This window comes from Staurois parvus, unplaced genomic scaffold, assembly GCF_062004578.1.
Source record: "Staurois parvus isolate SC_StPar_1 unplaced genomic scaffold, SC_StPar_1.0 ptg000721l, whole genome shotgun sequence".
Classification (NCBI taxonomy): Eukaryota; Metazoa; Chordata; class Amphibia; order Anura; family Ranidae; genus Staurois; species Staurois parvus.
Window position 1 is genome coordinate 2,940,996 of NW_028318517.1, and position 23,940 is coordinate 2,964,935.

At 45.4% G+C, this 23,940-nt stretch overlaps 2 protein-coding genes across 2 annotated transcripts in view; one reads left to right on the forward strand and one right to left on the reverse strand.

Moving 5' to 3' along the window:
* Positions 1 to 23,940, forward strand: part of LOC149445436 (uncharacterized) — a 194,079-nt gene that overhangs the window by 163,809 nt on the left and 6,330 nt on the right. The gene's annotated exons all lie outside the window — the stretch shown is intronic.
* On the reverse strand, positions 250 to 13,503 carry LOC149445438 (uncharacterized). The gene is made up of 3 exons (XM_089653821.1): positions 13,384 to 13,503; positions 12,731 to 12,883; positions 250 to 2,151 (listed from the first exon to the last, which is right to left on the reverse strand). Exons 1-3 carry the CDS (start codon positions 13,477 to 13,479, stop codon positions 658 to 660), a joined length of 1,743 nt encoding a protein of 580 aa, XP_089509947.1. The 5' UTR covers positions 13,480 to 13,503; the 3' UTR covers positions 250 to 657.

The following is a 23,940-nucleotide window of genomic DNA, read 5'->3' on the forward strand; positions in this document are numbered from 1 at the left end:
AATGAGATTAGCAGCACTCCCTTTAAGAGACTGCTTCTAATCTCAGCTTGTTACCTGTATGAAAGACACCTGGGAGCCAGAAATCCTGCTGAATGATAGGGGATCAAATCCTTCTTTCCCTCATGAACATGCAAATCAGTCATCATTTGTTAGACGCATTTCTGCTGAATTTGTTGTTGTATTCTGTCTCTCAGTGTTACACCGAACATTCCATTGTTAGACCGATCATTTCTGTGTGAGGGGCGAACATTCCATTGTTAGACCGATCATTTCTGTGTGAGGGGCGAACATTCAACATCAGAGGGGAGCAAATACACATTTCCTTCACTGTAGGCTGCACCCCAATGAAAAGTCAGCCCAGTGCTCTAGGCCAGCACTCCATTGATATTCTTCTCCTGCCATCAATGACCAACCCGGTCCCACACTTCATCCATGTCTTTGGGGGCCTCTCATCTCCTTATGAACTGTTTCTGCCATGATGAAGATCAGCCATGGAGTATATCTGAGGTGTATATCAGGGTGTGCTTCTTCCCCACATGAGAGCTGGGATGTCCAGCAACATTCATCTAGAAGACATTTCCTACACTAATACACCTCCAGGGTTGTGTGGAATCCATGATGTACATGAAGACAGGACTTCAGTGAGGAACATTTCCCTCACTCAGGACAGGAAAGTGGCTTCTCCCGCATGTGAGATCTCTGATGTTGGTAAAGATTGGACTTCTGTGAAAAACATTTCCCGCATTCAGAACAGGAATACGGCTTCTCCCCAGTGTGAGATCTCTGATGTGTGTGAAGCAAGACCTTGCATAAAAAACATTTCTCGCACTCTGGACAGGAATACAGCTTCTCCCCTGTGTGAAATCTCTGATGTCTGTGAAGATCAGTCTTCTGTGAAAAACATTTCCCGCACTCAGGACAGGAATACGGCTTCTCCCTCATGTGTGATCTCTTGTGTCTATGAAGACTGGACGTATCTGAATAACATTTCGGGCACTCAGGACAGGAATACGGCTTCTCCCCCGTGTGAGTTCTCTGATGTATATGAAGATTGTACTTTTTTGAAAAACATTTCCCGCACTCAGGACAGAAAAATGGCTTCTCCCCCGTGTGTGATCGCTGATGTAAATGAAGTTTGGCTGTATCTGAAAAACATTTCCCGCACTCAGGACAGGAATTTGGCTTCTCCCCTGCGTGAGATTTCTGATGCATGTAAAGATTGCACTTCCTTGAAAAACATTTCCCACACTCAAAACATGAATACGGCTTCTCCCCCATGTGAAATCTCTGATGATTGTAAAGATAGGACTTCTGTGTAAAACATTTCCCACACTCAGGACAGGAATACGGCTTCTCCCCCGTGTGAGATCTCTGATGTTTATGAAGACTGGACTTGTCTGAAAAACATTTCCCACACTCAGGACAGGAATACGGCTTCTCCCCCGTGTGAGATCTCCGATGTTTATGAAGACTGGACTTGTCTGAAAAACATTTCCCACACTCAGGACAGGAATGTGGCTTCTCCCCCGTGTGAGATCTCCGATGTTTATGAAGACTGGACTTGTCTGAAAAACATTTCCCACACTCAGGACAGGAATGTGGCTTCTCACCTGTGTGAGATCTCTGATGTGTGTTAAGACTGGGCTTACTTGAATAACATTTCCCACACTCAGTACAGGAATACGGCTTCTCCCCCGTGTGAGATCTCTGATGTATGTGAAGACTGAACTTCCTTGAAAAACATTTCCCACACTCAGGACAGGAATACGGCTTCTCCCCCGTGTGAGATGTTTGATGTTTGGACAGACTGGACTTATCTAAAAAACATTTCCCGCACTCAGAACAGAAATATGGCTTCTCCCCAGTGTGAGATCTTTCATGCACATTAAGATGTGATTTATAATGGAAACCTTTCCCGCACTCAGTACAGGAGAACCTCTTCCCTGTTGGAAGGCCGGCCCGGTCCCGCACAGTCTGAGGTTCCTCAGGATACAAGGAATCCGATGGTCCATCTACACTGGGTGGTGCCGGATGGACATTGGAGGGAGCCGGGTTTTCTCCTGGACTATACTGTGTGATGTCCTCATCTTCTACTTTCCAGTCTGGAGACAAAGTGAGACAATCCTCAGAGGTTTTCCTCATCTCCAGGCCATGGACTAAAATACAAAGACAAAGAGGATTACTAGACAGGAGCTGATTGGTTCCCCCAAACCAGGACTCCGCCCACATCAGGCAGCTTGGTCTCTAAGGAGCTTACAATTCCACCCTCAAGGGAACTAGGAAATGGCTCCTCTGATCTCCTACCAGGTCATTTCTTTATTCATGGACCTTAGTCAGAGAGTGAGGAAACAACCAGAACTGTCTTTTATAGGAGGGACAGTGATGAGGGGATTATAGGACGAGGGTCCCCACCCCCTCTATCACTCATCACCATCTTCCCAACACAAGAAGTACTGCACTTCCCTATTTACTCCATGATTTAGTCATGAAGAACAGCGGGGCTGAGCCCCACCAGAGGTCAGAGAGTGAGGATGGGGGGAGAACAACCAAGATGAAGACTGGACTGATCCTGAAGACCACCATCATTGGGGTATTGACTCCTCCCTCATTATCACTTTCTGTTTAAGGGTCCAAAGTTGGAGGATGTTATCACATTATTATCACCATGTAAAAGTCTGTGCTCCAATCACATCATCTGATATATAATGTGCAGCTGGGAGGAAATGGGGGGAACAAGAGAATCCATATTATGTGTATATATAGCAGTGGGGGGAGGGGGGAGAGCAGAAGTCAGGAGTATGGAATGTACAATATAGAGTATATAGTGCAGGGGTCAGGAGTATGTAATGTACAACATAGAGTATATAGTGCAGGGGTCAGGAGTATGTAATGTACAATATAGAGTATATAGTGCAGGGGTCAGGAGTATGTAATGTACAACATGGAGTATATAGTGCAGGGGTCAGGAGTATGTAATGTACAACATAGAGTATATAGTGCAGGGGTCAGGAGTATGTAATGTACAACATAGAGTATATAGTGCAGGGGTCAGGAGTATGTAATGTACAATATAGAGTATATAGTGCAGGGGTCAGGAGTATGTAATGTACAACATGGAGTATATAGTGCAGGGGTCAGGAGTATGTAATGTACAACATAGAGTATATAGTGCAGGGGTCAGGAGTATGTAATGTACAACATAGAGTATATAGTGCAGGGGTCAGGAGTATGTAATGTACAACATGGAGTATATAGTGCAGGGGTCAGGAGTATGTAATGTACAACAGAGTATATAGTGCAGGGGTCAGGAGTATGTAAGGTACAACATAGAGTATATAGTGCAGGGGTCAGGAGTATGTAATGTACAACATAGAGTATATAGTACAGAGGTCAGGAGTATGTAATGTACAACAGAGTATATAGTGCACGGGTCAGGAGTATGTAATGTACAACAGAGTATATAGTGCAGGGGTCAGGAGTATGTAATGTACAACATACAGTGGATATAAAACATCTGCACACTCCTGTGAAAATGTCGGGTTTCTGTGATGTAAAAAAAATTAGATAAAGATAAATAATTTCAGAACTTTTTCCACCTTTAATGTGACCTATAAACTGTACAACTCAGTTGAACAAACTGAAATCGTTTAGGGGGAATTAAGAATAAAAAATGAAATTAATCTGGTTGCATAAGTGAGCACACCCTTACACTAATCCTTTGTTGAAGCCCCTTTTGATGTGATTCCAGCACTCAGTCTATTTGGGGAGGAGTCTATCAGCACGGCACATCCTGACTTGGTAATATTTGCCCGCTCTTCCTTGCAGAAACACTCCAAATCTGTCAGATTGTGTGTCATCTCCTGCGCACAGCCCTCTTCAGATCACCCCACAGATTGTCCATCGGATTCAGGTCTGGGCTCTGGCTGAGACATTCCAAATCTTCCATCTTCTTCTGGTGAAGCCGTTCCTTTGTGGATTTGGATGGATGCTTTGGGTGGTTGTCATGCTGAAAGGTGAAGCTCCTCTTTGTTCAGCTTTCTAGCAGAAGCCGGAAGGTTTTGTGCCGATATTGACTGGTATTTGGAACTGTTCATAATTCCCTCTACCTTGACTAAGGCCCCATTTCCAGCTGAAGAAAAACAGCCCCAAAGCATGATGCTGCCACCACCATGCTTCACAGTGGGTATTCTGTTCTTCTGGTGGTGTGCAGTGTTGTTTTTGTGCCAAACATATCTTTTGGAATTATGGCCAAAAAGATCAACCTTGGTGTCATCAGACCAGAACACATCTCTCCACATGCTTCTGGGAGACTTCAGATGTGTTTTTCTAGAATGTAGCCGGGCTTGGATGGTTTTCTTCCTAAGAAAAGTCTTCCGTCTTCCACTCTACCCCATAGACCAGACATATGAAGAACACGGAGATTGTTGTCACATGGACCACACAGCCAGGACTTGCCACATATTCCTGCAGCTCCTTTCATGTTGCTGTAGGCCTCTTGGCCGCCTCCCAGACCTGTGTTCTTCTCATCTTTTCATCCATTTTGGAGGGACATCCAGTTCTTGGCGATGTCACTGTTGGTGATGTCACTGTTGGTGATGTCACTGTTGGCGAGGTCACTGTTGGTGATGTCACTGTTGGTGATGTCACTGTTGGCGAGGTCACTGTTGGTGATGTCACTGTTGGTGATGTCACTGTTGGCGAGGTCACTGTTGGCGATGTCACTGTTGGTGATGTCACTGTTGGTGATGTCACTGTTGGCGAGGTCACTGTTGGCGAGGTCACTGTTGGCGAGGTCACTGTTGCACCATATTCTCTCCACTTGATGATGACTGTCTTCACTGTGTTCCATGGTCTCCTAGATTGTAAGCTCCAAAGAGCAGGGCCCTTGAACCCCTCGTGTTCTGTTTTGTTACTGTCCTGTCTCATGTACCATCCCCCACTATAATGTACAGTGCGAGGCAAACCTTCTGCCGCTATATAAATACTGTATAATAATAATAATGGTACATCTAATGTCTTGGGAATTCTTTTGTTCCCTTCTCCTGACTGATACCTTTTAACAATGAGATCCCTGTGATGCTTTGGAAGCTCCCTGCATACCGTGGCTTTTGCTGAAGGATGCGACTAAGAAAATGTCAGGAAAGACCGACTAGAACAGCTGAACTTTATTTGTGTTTCATCAGAGGCACTTTAAATGATGGCGGGTGTGTACTGACTCCTATTTAACATGATTGTGAGTGTGATTGCTTCATTCTGAACACAGCTACATCCCCAGTAATAAGAGGGTGTGCACACTTATGCAACCACATTATTTTAGTATTTTTTGTTTTCTTCCCCCCTAAAAGATATCAGTTTGTTTTTCAATTCAGTTGTTTATAGCATGCATTAAAAGGTGGAAAAGTTCTGAAATTATTTATCCTTGTCTAATTTTTTACATCACAGAAACCTGACATTTTAACAGGGGTGTATATCCACTGTAGAGTATATAGTGCAGAGGTCAGGAGGATGTAATGTACAACATGGAGTATAGTGCAGGGGTCAGGAGTATGTAATGTACAACATAGAGTATATAGTGCACGGGTCAGGAGTATGTAATGTACAACAGAGTATATAGTGCAGGGGTCAGGAGTATGTAATGTACAACATAGAGTATATAGTGCAGGGGTCAGGACTATGGAATGTTCAACAAAGAGTATATAGTGCAGGGGTCAGGAGTATGTAATGTACAACATAGAGTATATAGTGCAGGGGTCAGGAGTATGTAATGTACAACACAGAGTATATAGTGCAGAGGTCAGGAGTATGGAATGTACAACATATAGTATATAGTTCAGGGGTCAGGAGTATGTAATGTACAACAGAGTATATAGTGCAGGGGTCAGGAGTATGTAATGTACAACAGAGTATATAGTGCAGGGGTCAGGAGGATGTAATGTACAACATAGAGTATATAGTGCAGGGGTCAGGACTATGGAATGTACAACATAGAGTATATAGTGCTGGGGTCAGGACTATGGAATGTACAACATAGAGTATATAATGCAGGGGTCAGGAACATGTAATGTACAACACAGAGTATATAGTGCAGGGGTCAGGAGTATGTAATGTACAACATAGAGTATATAGTGCAGGGGTCAGGAGTATGTAATGTACAACAGAGTATATAGTGCAGGGGTCAGGAGAATGTAATGTACAACATAGAGTATATAGTGCAGGGGTCAGGAGTATGTAATGTACAACATAGAGTATATAGTGCAGGGGTCAGGAGTATGTAATGTACAACATAGAGTATATAGTGCAGGGGTCAGGAGTATGTAATGTACAACATAAAGTATATAGTGCAGGGGTCAGGAGTATGTAATGTACAACATAGAGTATATAGTGCAGGGGTCAGGAGGATGTAATGTACAACATAGAGTATATAGTGCAGGGGTCAGGAGTATGTAATGTACAACATAGAGTATATAGTGCAGGGGTCAGGAGTATGTAATGTACAACATAGAGTATATGTTGCAGGGGTCAGGAGTATGTAATGTACAACATGGAGTATATAGTGCAGGGGTCAGGAGTATGTAATGTACAACATAGAGTATATAGTGCAGGGGTCAGGAGTATATAATGTACAACATAGAGTATATAGTGCAGGGGTCAGGAGTATGTAATGTACAACATGGAGTATATAGTGCAGGGGTCAGGACTATGTAATGTACAACATAGAGTATATAGTGCAGGGGTCAGGAGTATGTAATGTACAACACAGAGTATATAGTGCAGGGGTCAGGAGTATGTAATGTACAACATAGAGAATATAGTGCAGGGGTCAGGAGTATGTAATGTACAACATAGATTATATAGAGTATATAGTGCACGGGTCAGGAGTATGTAATGTACAACAGAGTATATAGTGCAGGGGTCAGGAGTATGTAATGTACAACATAGAGTATATAGTGCAGGGGTCAGGACTATGGAATGTTCAACATAGAGTATATAGTGCAGTGGTCAGGAGTATGTAATGTACAACATAGAGTATATAGTGCAGGGGTCAGGAGTATGTAATGTACAACATAGAGTATATAGTGCAGGGGTCAGGAGTATGTAATGTACAACACAGAGTATATAGTGCAGAGGTCAGGAGTATGGAATGTACAACATAGAGAATATAGTGCAGGGGTCAGGAGTATGTAATGTACAACATAGATTATATAGTGCAGGGGTCAGGAGTATGTAATGTACAATATAAATTATATAATGTAATGGTCAGGACTCATAATATTGGTATTCAGTAATTTAAGGTCCTTAAAGGGTTGCTTGCCTCCCATCTCCTGAGACTGCACTCAGTGACTTGGGGCTGAGACACTACAGACATATCCCTCCACCCGGCACAGCCAGCAGATAACAGAGAAGGTCCCCTGGAGGAGTCAGGCACAAGGCAGGAGACCCCAGTCACATGTCCTGGGTGCCTACATTATGCAATGCTTAGAGTAAAAATCAACATTTTGCTGCCAGCTGAACCCCAGAACCTCCATAAATCCAGTCTAGAGACATAAATTGTGTCTGCAGCACAGAGAAGGAAGATTATCCGAGAGAAATCCAGGAATACAGGACGGGGAACACAGCTCAGGAAAGTGACCAGGGGATTACAGGCTGATATCACCCAGTCCCCGCCCTACTCTGGACCAATCAGTGAGCAGTATGGGTGGAGGAATGGATTTAGTGTTCATGACCCACCTGTGCTGATCTCTGTAGGAGTGTCCTCCTCTATAAATGTCCCCGTTATTCCATCCTCCTCCATAGACTGCTGATCATCCCTCACATACGCCTCTTCTTCTTCTGCTTTCACCTCAAATTCTATATCGATTGGATCTCCACTCTAAATCAAGGAAATGAGAGAAAATATCATCTGTAAAATGTAAGATTTATGATTGTGACATCACACACAAAATCCACACATTGTCTCCCTTCACAGAAGCAGATCACATGTGATATGTGGGTACATTTCCCCTAAATACCGCATGCCATCCTGAAACTGTCCATTTCCTATCCCGTGTTGCGGTATTGACCACAAACACTGAACACGCTCAGTAAATACCGCATGAACAGGCGTTACATTCACAGAAGGAAATAAAGAATGAAATGCATGCGGTCATTAATTAGTGGTGGAGACATGCGGCATTCAGGAAATGTGTACTGCTTGGTAAAGAGTGGGCGGCCGCTGGCATCCTTAACAACCAGTAAACAACATGGTTGTTAGGGAGCGAGCGGCTGCCGCATCCAAACCAACAGATAAATCTAAAAAAAAAGAATTACCAGCAAGGAAATATTAAGAAAATGGCGTAGGATTCCCTCCTTGGGGGGTCTAGTATGGATTTTGAAAGGGGGCCCCTTGCCAAAATGAAAGAAATACATACCAGACCCCTATCTGAGCATGCAGCACAGCAAATCAGAAAAGGGGGGACAAGCAAGTGACCCCCCCCCTCCAGAAACATACCAGGCCACGTGCCCATAACATGGAGTGGATGCTCTGGGGCGGGGGGGGGAGCTTTGCTCCCCCAGAGCACCTTGTCCATGTTGATGGAGACAAGGGACTGTTCCCTACAACCCAGCCTAGTGGCTGTGGGGGTTTGCAGGCAGGAGACTTACAAAAAGTAACAAGGGGGCCCTCAGATCCCTCACCCCATGTGAATGAGTATGGGGTACATGGTACCCCTAATTATTCGCCCCAAAAAAGTATTCTGTTATATAGACAGCAGGCAGTTTTTGACAAGTCCTTTATTAACCACTTGCCTACCAGGCACTTATACCCCCTTATTTACCAGGCCAATTTTCAGCTTTCAGCGCTGCCGCACTTTGATTGACAATTGCGCGGTCATGCAACATTGTACCCATATGAAATTTTGATCATTTTTTTCTCACAAATAGAGCTTTCTTTTGGTGGTATTTAATTGCCACTGGGCGCTTTACTTTTTGCGCTATAAATAAAAAAAGTGCAAAAAATTTTTATTATAAAATTTTTCAAACAGGTATTTTTTCTCCTTCACTGATGTGCATTGATGAGGCGGCACTGATAGGTGACACTGATGATGGGTACTGATAGACGGCACTGACTGGCATCACTGCTGGGCACTGACTGGCACAACCCCTGGGCACTGACTGGTGGCACTGCTGGGCGGCACTGGTGGGTGGCACTGGTGGGTGGGCACAGGTGGGTGGCACTGGTGGGTGGCACTTCTGGGCACAGGTAGGTGGCACTTCTGGGCACAGGTGTGTGACACTGCAGAGTGGCACAGGTGGGTGCACTGCTGGGCACAGGTGGGTGCACTGCTGGGCACAGGTGGGTGATCTGCTGGGCACAGGTGGGCGGAGCTAGTGGGCGCACTGCTGGGCACAGGTGGGTGCACTGCTGGGAACAGGTGGGTGATCTGCTGGGCACAGGTGGGCGGAGCTAGTGGGCGCACTGCTGGGCACAGGTGGGCCGAACTTACGGGTGGCACTGCTGGGCACCGATCATCAGGGCACTGATCATCAGTGTCCTGATGATCGGTGCCGATCCCCGCTCTGACAACTGCCGGTTCTCGGCAGTACTTTCCTCACGATCTGACAGCGTGAGGAAAGTGCAGCCGAGAACCGGCACTTGCATTTCCCTGTGATCAGCGTGTCATTGGACACCGCTGATCACGTGGTAAAAGGCCGCTGGGATCGGCCTTTTACCACATCACGTGATCAGCTGTGTCCGTAGGACACAGCGATCACGGAGATCGCCGGGTGCGCGCCCCCTGGGGCGCGCAGGAGAGCGCGTTCTGGGGGGACGTCATATGACGTCCACCCAGAACTGGCCGGCCGCAGTGAAGCCGTCATTCGGCTATCTGCGGTCGGCTACTAGTTAAAAAAGAAAAATAAAGCAAAATGTCCCCCCCGGTGTAGATCCATCATCAATCACGATGCTCGCTGTCACGGAAAGAAAAGCTCCGCTCCCAATGAAGACTCCCCTCTGTCTGACAGCTCTGCTGCCTCCTGCCACTAAATATACTAAGAGACGGTGTCACTCGGTGACGTCACTGACTGAGGCATGTTGTATTGGTGATGTCACTGACCGGGGCATGTTGTATTGGTAAAGTCACTGACCGGGGCATGTTGTATTCGTGACGTCACTGACCGGGGCATGTTGTATTGGTGACGTAACAAGAGGGCAAGGCCACCCAGTGACGTCACAGGGTAGTAGCATTCCTTAGTTTATTTAGAAGTGGGAGGCGACAAAGCTGTCAGATGTCAGGAGGGGAGCTTTGTTTTTTCAGCGATGACAGCGAGTATCGTGATTGGATCATCGATGGATCTACATCAGGGGGATATTGCTCTTTATTTTTGTTTTGTCAAAAATTTATTCCAGTGTTTTTTTTTACACTACACTGTTTGGTGAATGAATAGGGGTACTATGTACTCTAAACTCATTCACATTGTGGGGGGGCGGGATCTGGGGGCCTCCATGTTAAAGGTGGCTTCCAGATTCCAATAAGTCCCCCACCCAAAGCCCCCCCACAACCACTGCCCAGGGTTGTGAAGAAGGGACCCTTGTCCCCATCGCCATGGGGACAAGGTGCTTTTGGGGGCGCAGAGTGCCCCTGCCCTGAAGCACCCACCCCATGTTGAGAATATGTGGCCTGGTACGGTTCAGGAGGAAGGTGGGCACTCACTAAGGGTCTGGTATTGATTTTGGAGGGGAACTCACTCCTTTAATTTTATTTTTTTGGCATCGGGGTTCCCCTCAAAATCCATACCAGACCTGTCACAGCTGTCAGCGGGGAACTTGGCGGCCGTCCGCTCCTTGTTTACTGGTTGTTGGGGACACTGGCGGCTGCCCTCTCCTTAACAACAAGCTATTTACAAGTGTTGCTATGGACACCAGTGGTAAATTCCCCGCAGGATTCACTACTAAAAAACAGAATGCAGCATCTTACTACATACTGGGATACGGGAAGATACCGCTTTGTGATTGGAGCCCATAGTCTCTACAAGTCCATGTTCTAGATTCTCCATCCCACCAACCTTGTAATAGTGAGGGATGGTGTGACCTTCTTGTGTGGAATCCCGGGAATACAGGGGACGGGGACATCTCTCTGGTGGGTTCCTGGTATTAGGTGGCTCCATCATCTCCTTGTGTCCTTCTGAAAACTCCTCCATCACTCCATACTCCTCATCCTCCTCTTTATACTCTTCTTTAACATCAATATTATCATCCCCGAGGATTCCACTCTGAAAGATATAATAAAACATTCATTGTAACAAACATGCTGTGTATAAATCACAACTACCAATAATTGTCATCATCTACCTGATGATGGTGAGGGATGGTGGGACCTTCCTGTGTGGAATCCCGGGAATACAGAGGACGGGGACATCTCTCTGGTGGGTTCCCATGACTGGATCCATCTGTAGGAAACACACACACTGACTGAATCCATTGTTTCTATGTGTTTATCAGATGATGGGGGATCTAGGTGGATCCTCCGTACTGCTCTCTCCTTTACAATAAAGTCTCCTCTTACCCGGTGATGTGAGGGGCGGCTGATTGTCCATCATGACGTCCTTGTAGAGATCCTTGTGTCCTTCTAAATACTCCCACTCCTCCATGGAGAAATAGACAGTGACACCCTGACACCTTATAGGAACCTGACACACACAATGATACAGTCACCATCCAGACACATCCCTTGTCTGTTACTGGAGAATGTCCCAGAATTCCCGGCACCGCTCACCTCTCCTGTCAGCAGCTCCATCATCTTCTTAGTGACTTCTAGAATCTTCTGTGTCTTCTGTCTTGTAGGGATCAGGGATGGAGGTGGGGGGATGGTGATGGGATTCTGGATTCTCGAGGATCTTGTGGTCATACGATGAGATCTCCTTCTGGTGTCATTGTCGGTAGATTTCTTCATGACTCCTGTACAGTTCTATGTGATACAAAGATAAATCTCACTCTCCCATAATCCCTCACTTCTATGGTCAGCTCTAGATTTATTCTCCAGGGATTGGCCACAATGTGCCGACTCAGCAAAGGACAGACATCTCCATCCAATGATATGATGACAATGGGGTCAGATTTATAGCTCCTTCTAGAAGTCATATAATAGAGTCACTAATGGTTTACTAGTAAGGCTCACTGACCCACCAGGAAATGTCACCCATGGATTTAGTGGTCAGTGGGCGTGGCATGCTGGTAATCATGGGTCTCTCTGATTGGACGAAAGCTGAGATTGTTCTCTTCTATAACCAATGCCGCCATCTTGTGCTATAACCAAATCTCATAGAGTCCGGACACTTTATGTATTCATAGTACTTGTGTGGATGTCGTTATTGATTACAGAACATCAGAAGACTTCAAGTGACTCTGAATCCCTCCCAGTGTACAGCCGAGTCAGATTTAACCCCTTCATTACACTCACCTCTCCAGTCAGCAGGCTGAGGATCTCCAGGGTGAGCTTCAATATCGTCTCATTCCGGGGAAATTCCTTCCTTACAATCTTCACAAAACCCAAAGTCTGCTGATTGTCCATCATGACGTCCTTGTAGAGGTCCTTGTGTCCTTCTAAATACTCCCACTCCTCCATGGAGAAATAGACAGTGACACCCTGACACCTTATAGGAACCTGACACACACAATGATACAGTCACCATCCAGACACATCCCTTGTCTGTTACTGGAGAATGTCCCAGAATTCCCGGCACCGCTCACCTCTCCTGTCAGCTGATGGACCATCATGGTGGTCAGTTCCAGAATCTTCTGCTCTTTCTCCCTCTCAGGTATCAGAGAATGAGATGGAGGCACCATGGTGAGGCTCTGGGTTCTGCTCCATCGTCCTGAGATTGGCTCCCCACTAGACTTCTTCTTTACAACATAATCCTACAGATCAGGAGACAAATAAAACAATATTAATCACCTGACATCATCTAAATGTGTGCAAAAATAAAATGGTCTATTGACCAGAATAGACAAGAGTGATGTCATGTGACCTCCCAGAATCCTCCTCACCTCTCCGGTCAGGTCTGTGTTTTATTAATAGAGATGAGAGTGACGTCATGTGACCTCCCAGAATCCTCCTCACCTCTCCGGTCAGGTCTGTGTTTTATTAATAGAGATGAGAGTGACGTCATGTGACCTCCCAGAATCCTCACCTCTCCAATCAGGTCTGTGTTTTATTAATAGAGATAAGAATGATGTCATGTGACCTCCCAGAATCCTCCTCACCTCTCCGGTCAGGTCTGTGTCTTATTAATAGAGATGAGAGTGATGTCATGTGACCTCCCAGAATCCTCCTCACCTCTCTGGTCAGGTCTGTGTTTTATTAATAGAGATAAGAGTGATGTCATGTGACCTCCCAGAATCCTCCTCACCTCTCTGGTCAGCAGGTAGATGATCTCCAGGGTGAGGTTTAGTATCTTCTCAGTCATGTGACTCCGGTCCTCCTCCATCCTCATTGGTGCCATCATGTGATCTATACAGGTCTCCTTGTAGACGGATAACTTTGGGAAATGAAAGTAAGAATGATTTGGATGGTATTGGTCACACAATAATAGGATGTGGATGTGAGGGGGGAATAGGAGGGTTGCTGGACATTGAAGAACTACTCCCCCCATGGGAAGACATTTTGTTTGGACTGTTTAGTGTTTACTACAATTTTGAGGTCCGGGGACCCTTTTCTCTGTTGGGTTTGTTTGGTCTCTGAACTGGTTTTGATGAGTATTAGATCTGCAGACAAGGAATGATAAATCTGATCCTTCCTATGACTAGTTTGCTCTGAGGCAGTGCTGTGAGGTCAATGTCGGTTCATCATGCAGGGATGGTCACTTTACATCACCCGACGCCCGGGACATGTAGTTCTGGGGGCCGGGCAAGTATTGTTTTTAATCTTTATCCCTGCTGAGGGCAAGCCACAGGGCTCTCCTTTCAGGTGCCAGCCTCTGCCACCCCGTGTGTGTGAACCTCTCCTGTACCTACTATGCTTCCCCGGCTCTGCTTGCCCATCTGTGGGTCCGGGTCAGCGTGTGTCGGAGGGTAGAGGGGACGGAGGAGAGCGGACATGTTCACTCCCTTCTTGTCCTGACCCAGAAGTGATGTTATGACAGATTTCCCAACCATCGAGGCCAGCAAAGAATGTAATGCGGTGCGATGTGCTCTACATTACATCCAATGGAGTACAGGGGAACATTGGGGGTCTTTTAGACCCTGGATGTCTCAATAAAGAGAACCTGTCATCAAAAGTCATCACATAGAGGACTTTGTCCCCTTAAGTAAAAATGTTTTTTTTAATTGTAAAGAATTAAAGTTACACCCAAGTACATAACTCCTCCCCTTAAAACATGTTGAGGCTCCCCACCCCACATATATGCGCACCCAAACGCAAGAGCACACGCTGGAGCGCCTACACGTGATAACATTGATTGTGATACACGTTACATATCGCCGGTCACACCAGAATGAGAGGATAATTCTAGGAGCAGACCTCCTCCGTACTCTATACTGATGACCTAGAAGGGGCTATAAATGTGTCCCCTATAGATAATACCGGGACTAAAGGTTGTCACCATTTCAGCACACACAACTTAAGGTTTGACATGTTGGATATCTATTTACTCGCTGCAACCTCGGCTTTTATATTTTTACACATAAATGGGTCATTTATTGCTTTTTGTGCCCTGAAATCAGCTTAAGTGTATTTTTTACTGAAATTTGGCATTTCATAGACTTTGTGATAATATTTTGTGACATAAAAAATTAGAACTGCCACTATTTTATTCTCTAAAGTCTCTACTTTCAGAAAATCGATAGTTTGGGGGTTTTGTGTCATCTTCAGGATAAAATGATTTTTTTAATGTGTGCAAAAAATGGCTCTGGGAGTGAAAGGGAGAAAGGATAAGCAGGACACTCCCCTTTCCTGAGGAGCAGCCAATCGGTTCTCATTACACTGCAAGGTCTCTCCCCTCCCTGCTAGTCCTGGGTGCGGTGCTGGAGACAGGCGGGGGACGGGAGGAGGAGATAAACAGAACAATGTTACACATATTACACATTTGAGTTGCTATAAAGCCCCTTTCATTTTTTAAAGCCGAAAACATTCCTAAAAGAGCCTCAGATTTATATACATTTGTTGTAAATAGGAAATAACATCTTATTACCTCCTCTGCTGCCACTTCCACCAACGTCTCCTCTATACTTCTTCCTACCTCAACTCTCATCTGGAACTTTCTGTCTGTCCCTGACATCACTTCCTGTCTGTGCCTGACATCACTTCCTGTCTGCATTCCAGAGAGACTTCCTGTCTGGGTAGAAGTGAGATCCCCACCTTGTGGAGCTCAGAGGAACTGCAGCCCCGAGATCCAACCCATAATCCCCATTCCCGTATATTATGTACCTTACAGGGATACTACGGGAGATGAAACATTACTGAATAAAGGAAGAAGAAATAAATGTAACTCTTATATAACCAACTGTTCAACAAACATCTCTTATTACATATATTATTTTTACAGTATTTATAAAGCACCAATAGATCGCTCAGCGCTGTACATTACAAAGGGGGACAGAACATGTGACAGTACAATACCAATACAATGCAAAACATGAGGGGTTTGAGGGCCCTGCTCTTTCGCGCTTACAATCTAGGAGGGAGGGGATGGAGGTACAGGAGGAGATCGCTGTGGGGGATGGAGTGGTAGGAAGAGCGGAGGAGATCGGCAAGTTAGCAGGGGGTGGGGTAGGCTTCCCTGAAGAGGTGGGTTTTCAGGGTGCGCCTAAAGGAGAGGAGAGTAGGTGATAGTCTGATGGGTTGGGGTAGGGAGTTCCAGAGGATGGGTGACACCCTGGAGAAGTCCTGGAGGCGGGCATGGGAGGAGGAGACCAGGGAACTAGAGAGAAGGAGGTCTTGTGAGGAGCGGAGTGTGCGTGTTGGGTGGTACTTGGATATTAGGTCGGTGATGTAGTTCGGGGCAGTATGGTGGACAGCTTTGTACGTCAGTGTTAGGATTTTGAATTTGATACGTTGCGCAATCGGAAGCCAGTGGAGGGATTGGCAGAGGAGGGTGGCGGAAACGGAGCAGTTGGAAAGGTGAATGAGTCTGGCAAACGTGTTCAGGATCGACTGAAGCGGGGATAGCCAGCGGTGAGGCAGACCAGTGAGGAGGGAGTTGCAGTAATTGAGTCGTGATATGATGAGGGAGTGGATGAGCTGTTTAGTGGTTTCTGGGGTTAGGAACGTGCAAATTTTGGCGAGGTGGAGTCTGCATGAGTTACTTAATGATTGGACTTGGGGCTGGAAGAATAGGTTGGAGTCCAGAATGACACCAACTACTCTGGCCTGCGGGGCGGGTTTGATGGTGGCATTGTTGGATGTGATTGAGAAGTCAATGGGAGGTGGTGTCCAGGCTGGGGGGAAGAAAAGAAACTCGGTTTTGGAGAGGTTCAGTTTAAGGAAGTGGAGCGACATCCAGTCTGATATGTCGCTCAGTAGGTGTGTGATTCGGGCAGAGACCGAGGGGGTGAGGTGGGGGGTTGAGAGATAGATTTGTGTGTCGTCAGCATAGAGGTGGTAGTTGAAGCCGTGAGAGTGTATGAGTTGGCCAAGGGAGGAGGTGTAGATGGAGAAGAGAAGGGGCCCGAGGACAGAGCCTTGAGGGACTCCAACAGAGAGGGGGAGTGAGGGGGAGGTGGTAGCATTATAGGTAACACTGAAAGAGCGTTGTGACAGGTAGGATGAGAGCCAGGAGAGAGCGGAATCTATGAGGCCGAGGGAGTGTAGTTTTTTGAGGAAGAAGGGGAGTGGTGGACGGTGTCGAAGGCCGCAGAGAGGTCAAGGAGTAGGAGCACTGAATAGTGGCCATTAGCTTTGGCGATTAGCAGGTCGTTGGAGAGTTTGAGTAAGGCAGTTTCGGTGGAGTGTAGGGGACGGAAGCCAGACTGTAGGGGATCGAGGAGGTTGTTGTCATTGAGGTGAGAGCATAGGTGGGTGTAGACTAAGCGCTGAAGGAGTTTGGATGTGAATGGGAGCAGGGAGATGGGTCTGAGGTTGTTCGGGTCATTGGGGTCCAGGGAGGGCTTTTTAAGTATGGGGGTGATGTGTGCATGCTTCAGAGGGGAGGGGAAAGTGCCGGAGGAGAGGGAGAGATTAAAGATGTGGGTGAAGGAGCGTAGGATAGAGGGGGAGGGAGGTCGTAGGAGTTGTGAGGGGATAGGGTTGAGGGGGCAGGTGGTGAGGTGGGCATCAGAGAGGACCTTGGAGACTTGCTCGATGGTAGTAAGGTCGAAGGTGTGGAGTGTTGAGAGGGCTTCAATATGAGGAATGTTGGGTGGGGTGGAAGTGGAGGTCAGAGCAGTGGTGGGGCTGTGGAAGAGGGGTGATGAGGGGGTAGCTGTGTGAGAGGGGACGGGGTTGGAGGGAGTTTGAGCAGTGATGAAGTCCCTGTGGGTTGTGTCGAGGGAGAGGGGTGATGAGGGGGTAGCTGTGTGAGAGGGGACGGGGTTGGAGGGAGTTTGAGCAGTGATGAAGTCCCTGTGGGTTGTGTCGAGGGAGAGGGGTGATGAGGGGGTAGCTCATATAGAAAAGTTTTACAAACACAAAACACAAAATACAAATGTATAGCTAATGAGACAGATCCCACCAAACCTGATCCTTCCAGGGAAGAAAATGCAAAAATACATCCTAAAGTATAAAAATATATATCAATCCACTCATAATGAACATCATCTTCTGGAAGTGTCTGCAAATCCATCCATTTCATACACATTTAATTTTTCATTTTCTCAGCAGATCTCCTGCAGCTTATTAGCTCCCATTTCCCTTTCTATGTCTCAGCGGATCTCCTGCATCCTATTAGTACCATTTCCAATTTCATACTAAAGTCAATAACCTCCAATAGGTACAGGTAGCATCCTAGCAACTGACAGATTAATATTCAGAATTATATTCCAAATGCAAAGATACCAAACATGGCAAACCCTTGTCACCCAGGAGGAAAGAGACTGCTTCTTCTGTCTTGTAGGCACTAACATAGTGATGTAAGGTCTTGTGTGACTCATATTAAAATGATCTATACGAATATATACTTCATATTAATGTGCCCAGTTCCTGCTGAAGTTTATGAATTGTATGAAAAATGACTTGTGGAATGTACGTTTTATAGCACGCTCTATCTCTTATATCCTAACAGGTCATGACTGAGTTATTGTTTTGTGATCCAGCAGAGGAAAGTGGTTTTCCAGCAGACCCCCTGGAACCAGACTAATTAATGGTTTACAGCCCTGGAGATGATCTATCTGTGTTTTATTTACGATAAGAGATCCTGTTGACCTCCGTTCGACATACAGCTATGCATTCCATGGACAAAGGGAGGACAGGAGAGAATATGGCTGAGAACGAACAAGATGGCTGTCATGTACAACGTCCGTGTCTCTATTGCACACAATCATCACAGAAGGAGGTCCTGATTTCTCTATATAAATCTATTTTTCACTAGATGGGTCCACAGAAGGAGGAAGGAGGTCCTGATTCCTCTATATAGATCTTTATATCAATAGAGGGGTCCCCGTCAGGAGGAATGAGGTCCTGATTCCTCTATATAGATTGTTATATCACTAGAGGGGTTCACCGGCGGGAGGAAGGAGGTCCTGATTCCTCTATATAGATCTACATATCACTAGAGGGGTCACTGGCGAGAGGAAGGAGGTCCTGATTCCTCCACAAAGATCTATATATCACTAGAGGGGTTACCAGCAGGAGGAAGGAGGTCCCGATTCCTCTATATAGATCTTTATATCACTAGAGGGGTCACCGGCAGGAGGAAAGAAATCCTGATTCCTCTATATAGATCTTTATAACACTAGAGGGGTCCACAGAAGGAGGAAGGAGGTCCTGATTCCTCTATATTGATTTACATATCACTAGAGGGGTCACAGGCAGGAGGAAGGAGGTCCTGATTCCTCTATATAGATCTTTATATCACTAGAGGGGTCAAAGGTGGGAGGAAAGAGGTCTTGATTACTCTATATAAATATTTATAACACTAGCGGGGTCTCCGGCAGGAGGAAGGAGGTCCCGATTCCTCTATATAGATCTTTATATCACTAGAGGGGTCACCGTCAGGAGGAAGGAGGTCCCGATTCCTCTATATAGATCTTTATATCACTAGAGGGGTCACCGTCAGGAGGAAGGAGGTCCAGATTCTTCTATATAGAACTTTATATCACTAGAGGGGTCACCATCAGGAGGAATGAGGTCCCGATTCCTCTATATAGATCTTTATATCACTAGAGGGGTCACCGGCAGGAAGAAGGAGGTCCCGATTCCTCTATATAGATCTTTATATCACTAGAGGGGTCACCGTCAGGAGGAAGGGGGTCCAGATTCTTCTATATAGAACTTTATATCAATAGAGGGGTCACTGGTGGGAGGAAGGAGGTCCCAATTCCTCTATATAGATCTCAATATCACTAGAGGGGTCACCGGTGGGAGGAAGGACATCCCGTTTCCTCTATATCGATCTTTATATTACTAGAGGTGTCACCGGCAGGAGGAATCAGGTCCTGATTCCTCTATATAGATCTTTATATCACTAGAGGGGTCACCGACAGGAGGAAGGAGGTCCTGATTCCTCTATATAGATCTTTATATCACTAGAGGGGTCACCGGCAGGAGGAAGGAGGTCCCGATTCCTCTATATAGATCTTTATATCACTAGAGGGGTCACCGGCAGGAGGAAGGAGGTCCCGATTCCTCTATATAGATCTTTATATCACTAGAGGGGTCACCAGCAGGAGGAAGGAGGTCCCGATTCCTCTATATAGATCTTTATATTACTAGAGGTGTCACCAGCAGGAGGAAGGAGGTCCCAATTCCTCCATATAGATCTATATATCACTAAAGGGGTCACCAGCAGGAGGAAGGAGGTCCCAATTCCTCCATATAATCGATATATAATGGTGTAGCGCTAAATAAATACTAACATTCTGATGGATTTGGTAAAATGCCTATTCTGTTTCCTGTTTAAAATATACATTTTATACATATTTACTTTTATACTTTTTCATATTTCTAAATATATGTGTTCTGCGTATATATTTTTGTCTGCTGGGCTTTGCAGTCCTCCTTAACTTGTTTGCTCAGAGTGATGCTCTCAACCCCTCCCTTTGCACTGAGAGGATTTCACTTAGGCTTTGAGTATGTGAAGGGGAGTGAATAGATAACGGGATGAGAAGCAAGCATCAAGTTTCTACATTTCTCCTATATTTCAGCCAAGCAAAATGTGCCTTTTAGAATGTGACTGTATATACGTAATAATGACGTATACTCTATTGTTTTCTATGTATAAAAGGTTAAGCACCGCCCTGCAATAAACAGAGATGAGATGATGTGAAAGTGGTTGTACTGGACAGTTGTCCGTGTAATTATTTTCCGGCACGCAATCCATATCTCAAAATTAGGAACAGCAGCAGAAATCCTACCCTGAGCCCGATTGTGGTTCTCACAACCTTTTTAACATAAGTGACCAAAATCAGACTAAATATGATGAATAAACAATCATAAGTGAAAAAGTGTACCAATAATAAATTAGTGCACACACACAATCAATATAAAAGGATAACCCCAACTACAGGGACCAAACTAAGTGAATAACATAATTAGTGCATGTGTACAAAAACACTCTGTGAAAATATTATATATATATATATATCCACTAATAAAAAGTCCACAACAGTGACCACAAGGGCCAGCTCGCTTTAGGGTAAGACACGCTTTCCCAGGAATAGGATCCTGGCTCTCAGGGTAGCTTGTACGGGGACTCTGAGTGCAGCCAGCAGTGGATCGGGAGTGCAGGTCGGTGATCGGAGGTGGAGTGACATGCTGTGGACCCTGTGCTCACCAAGCTCTCAGGTATGAGATCACAAATGAGTTATGATCCTGTGTGGGTGAACTACTATTACAAGTACCAGGGGATTGGAGGACTCAGGAGGATAAAAGCCTGTGGGATATCCAGGAGGGTCCATCCGGTGGTGACGAGGCTATTCCTGGGAAAGCGTGTCTTACCCTAAAGCGAGCTGGCCCTTGTGGTCACTTTTAGGAGGGGAGGGGGCACTTTGGATGTTTTTGGATTCACGAGTTGTTGGCACTGGATTCACATTTATTTAAATGCAAGTTATTGCTGTGGAGCACTAATCAACATTATTGGAACAGTGTGTGGACTTTTTATTAGTGGATATATATATAATATTTTCACAGATGTTTTTGTACACATGCACTAATTATGTTATTCACTTAGTTTGGTCCCTGTAGTTGGGGTTATCCTTTTATATTGATTGTGTGTGTGCACTAATTTATTATTGGTACACTTTTTCACTTCTGATTGTTTATTCATCATATTTAGTCTGATTTTGGTCACTTATGTTAGTATTTATTTAGCGCTACACCATTATATATCGATTATTTAGACTTTATGGTTGAAGGGAGGTGTTAGCAGCTTAGGGGTAGGGATTTTTCCATTCAAGCGCAGGGGATTGTTCTCTTTTTAATTCCTCCATATAGATCTATATATCACTAGAGGGGTCACTGGCGAGAGGAAGAGGGTCCTGATTCCTCTATATAGATCTTTATATCACTAGAGGGGTCACCGGCAGGAGGAAGGAGGTCCTGATTCCTCTATATAGATCTTTATATCACTAGAGGGGTCACCATCAGGAGGAAGGAGGTCCTGATTCCTCTATATAGATCTTTATATCGCTAGAGCGGTCACCGGCAGGAGGAAGGAGGTCCCGATTCCTCTATATAGATCTTTATATCGCTAGAGGGGTCACCGGCAGGAGGAAGGAGGTCCTGATTCCTCTATATAGATCTTTATATCACTAGAGGGGTCACCGGCAGGAGGAAGGAGGTCCTGATTCGTCTATATAGATCTTTATATCGCTAGAGGGGTCACCGGCAGGAGGAAGGAGGTCCTGATTCCTCTATATAGATCTTTCTATCACTAGAGGGGTCACCAGCAACCTCATGTAGAATACTGTGTCCAGTTCTGGAGACCTCACTTACATAAAGGTATTGATAAGATAGAACGAGTCCAGAGATGGGGAATACAAATAGTGATATCAGGAGAGACTTCAGGAACGTAACATGTCCAGTCTGGAGGAGAGAAGGGAAAGGGGAGACATGACTGAAACCTTTACATACAACAAGGGAGTGAATAAGGTTCAGGAGGGCAGGATTTTCAATATGAAACCAAAATGAAGAACACGAGGACATGACCTCCAACTAACTGGAGGAAAGTTCACAACTAATCTCAGAAAGTATTATTTTACTGAAAGAGTAGTTGATGCTTGGAGTAAACTTCCAGCAGAGGTAGTGAGCCAGTGACAAATCACAGAGATCATCACAATAGTACACAATGAATGGCTATGAATGCAAGCCATTCATTGTGTACAACTGTCATGTGATCACTGTGATTGGTCACAGCAATCACATGGTACTGGGCTGGCCTGGTACAATGATCTGTCATCTGGTGGACACAGCAGGTGACATATCAAGATACAGCAGAGCCACTAGACTTGGAGGACTTCATATGATGTCCACCCAGGATGGGAGAGATCCCTCTCAGCTGTCATTCTGCTATAGGCCTGGTGGGAAGCAGTTCATTACAGGGGACACTGTACAGGTTCTACATGTAGTCTCGGGGGTCCCTGTGGAAGTCCATGTGTGGACATTTCTACCTATGATAAATGACAGGCTAAACCCACCTGGAGACTTTCTCCACACCTGGAGTGTGCTGAGTTCTTGGAGAACGTCTACACAGTGTTTCCAGATTGGCTTTATCACCCCAACGAGCTCGCTCCAGTTCATGGATGTCATCATTATGTTTGGAGGATCTCACCAGTCAGGAGCCTTTCCTGTCATCCTACATGTTCCCTTCTGAGGATTGTTCTATCCTTCCAAACAAATGTATGAAATCATGGATGAGTCCTCCTTCTATGTGATCTAGAAGATCTTCAATCACAATGTCTTTATGGATGAAGTGGATGGCCCAGTTTATATATTATTTATTGCTTTACAGCTTTATTCCCTCCAGGATTCATTCTTTATTTATAGAACCATTCAAGGAAGTGTTCTTACTTTGAGAGATCTCCACCACCATTCCTCTGTGACCATTACATCCTTGTCATTTATGTCTAACATCTTCATTATCAGTGGATTGATAGATATTTTTATACTTTAGGATGTATTTTTGCATATTTTACCCAAAAATATCTGTTTTGGAGGTCTCTGTTTTATTATGTATTTTGTTTTTATCTTGTGTTCTGTGTCTTTAAGACTTTTCTATCTGTAGTAAAATATATTATATAAACAGTTGGTTGCATAAGAGTTAGGTTTATTGTTTCTTACTTTTTTAGTTCTTTTTGATCTTCCCTGGTATCCCTGTAAGGTAGATACAATGCTGGAATGTTATTAGGGGACGTTTCTCGGGGCTGCAGTTCCTATGAAATCCACAAGATGGTGATCTCATTTCTCCCCAGACAGGACTTCTCTATGGGATACAGACAGGAAGTGATGTCAGGTACAGACAGGAAGTGATGTCAGGTACAGGCAGGACATTCCGAGAGGTGAGTTGGGAGGAAGCAGATCGGAAACATTTGTGGAAGTGGCAGCAGAGGAGGTAATAAGTTGTTATTTCCTATTTACACCCAGTAACCCCCGTCATGTCTGTCCTCTTCCTCCATAGTCATGTCTGTCCTCTCCCTCCATAGTCACATCCGTCCTCTTCCTCCATAGTCATGTCCATCCTCTTCCTCCATAGTCACGCCCGTCCTCTTCCTCCATAGTCACGCCCGTCCTCTTCCTCCATAGTCACGCCTGTCCTCTTCCTCCATGGTTACGCCCGTCCTCTTCCTCCACGGTCACGTCCGTCCTCTTCCTCCACGGT

Coding starts and splice junctions, on each gene's coding strand:
- LOC149445438 (XM_089653821.1), bottom strand. CDS start 13,479: ATGATGGCACCAATGAGGATGGAGGAGGACCGGAGTCACATGACTGAG. Junction 12,884..13,383: donor TCTACCTGCTGACCAGAGAG/GTGAGGAGGATT, acceptor TAGGATTATGTT/GTAAAGAAGAAGTCTAGTGG. Junction 2,152..12,730: donor TGATGGTCCATCAGCTGACA/GGAGAGGTGAGC, acceptor ATTTTAGTCCAT/GGCCTGGAGATGAGGAAAAC.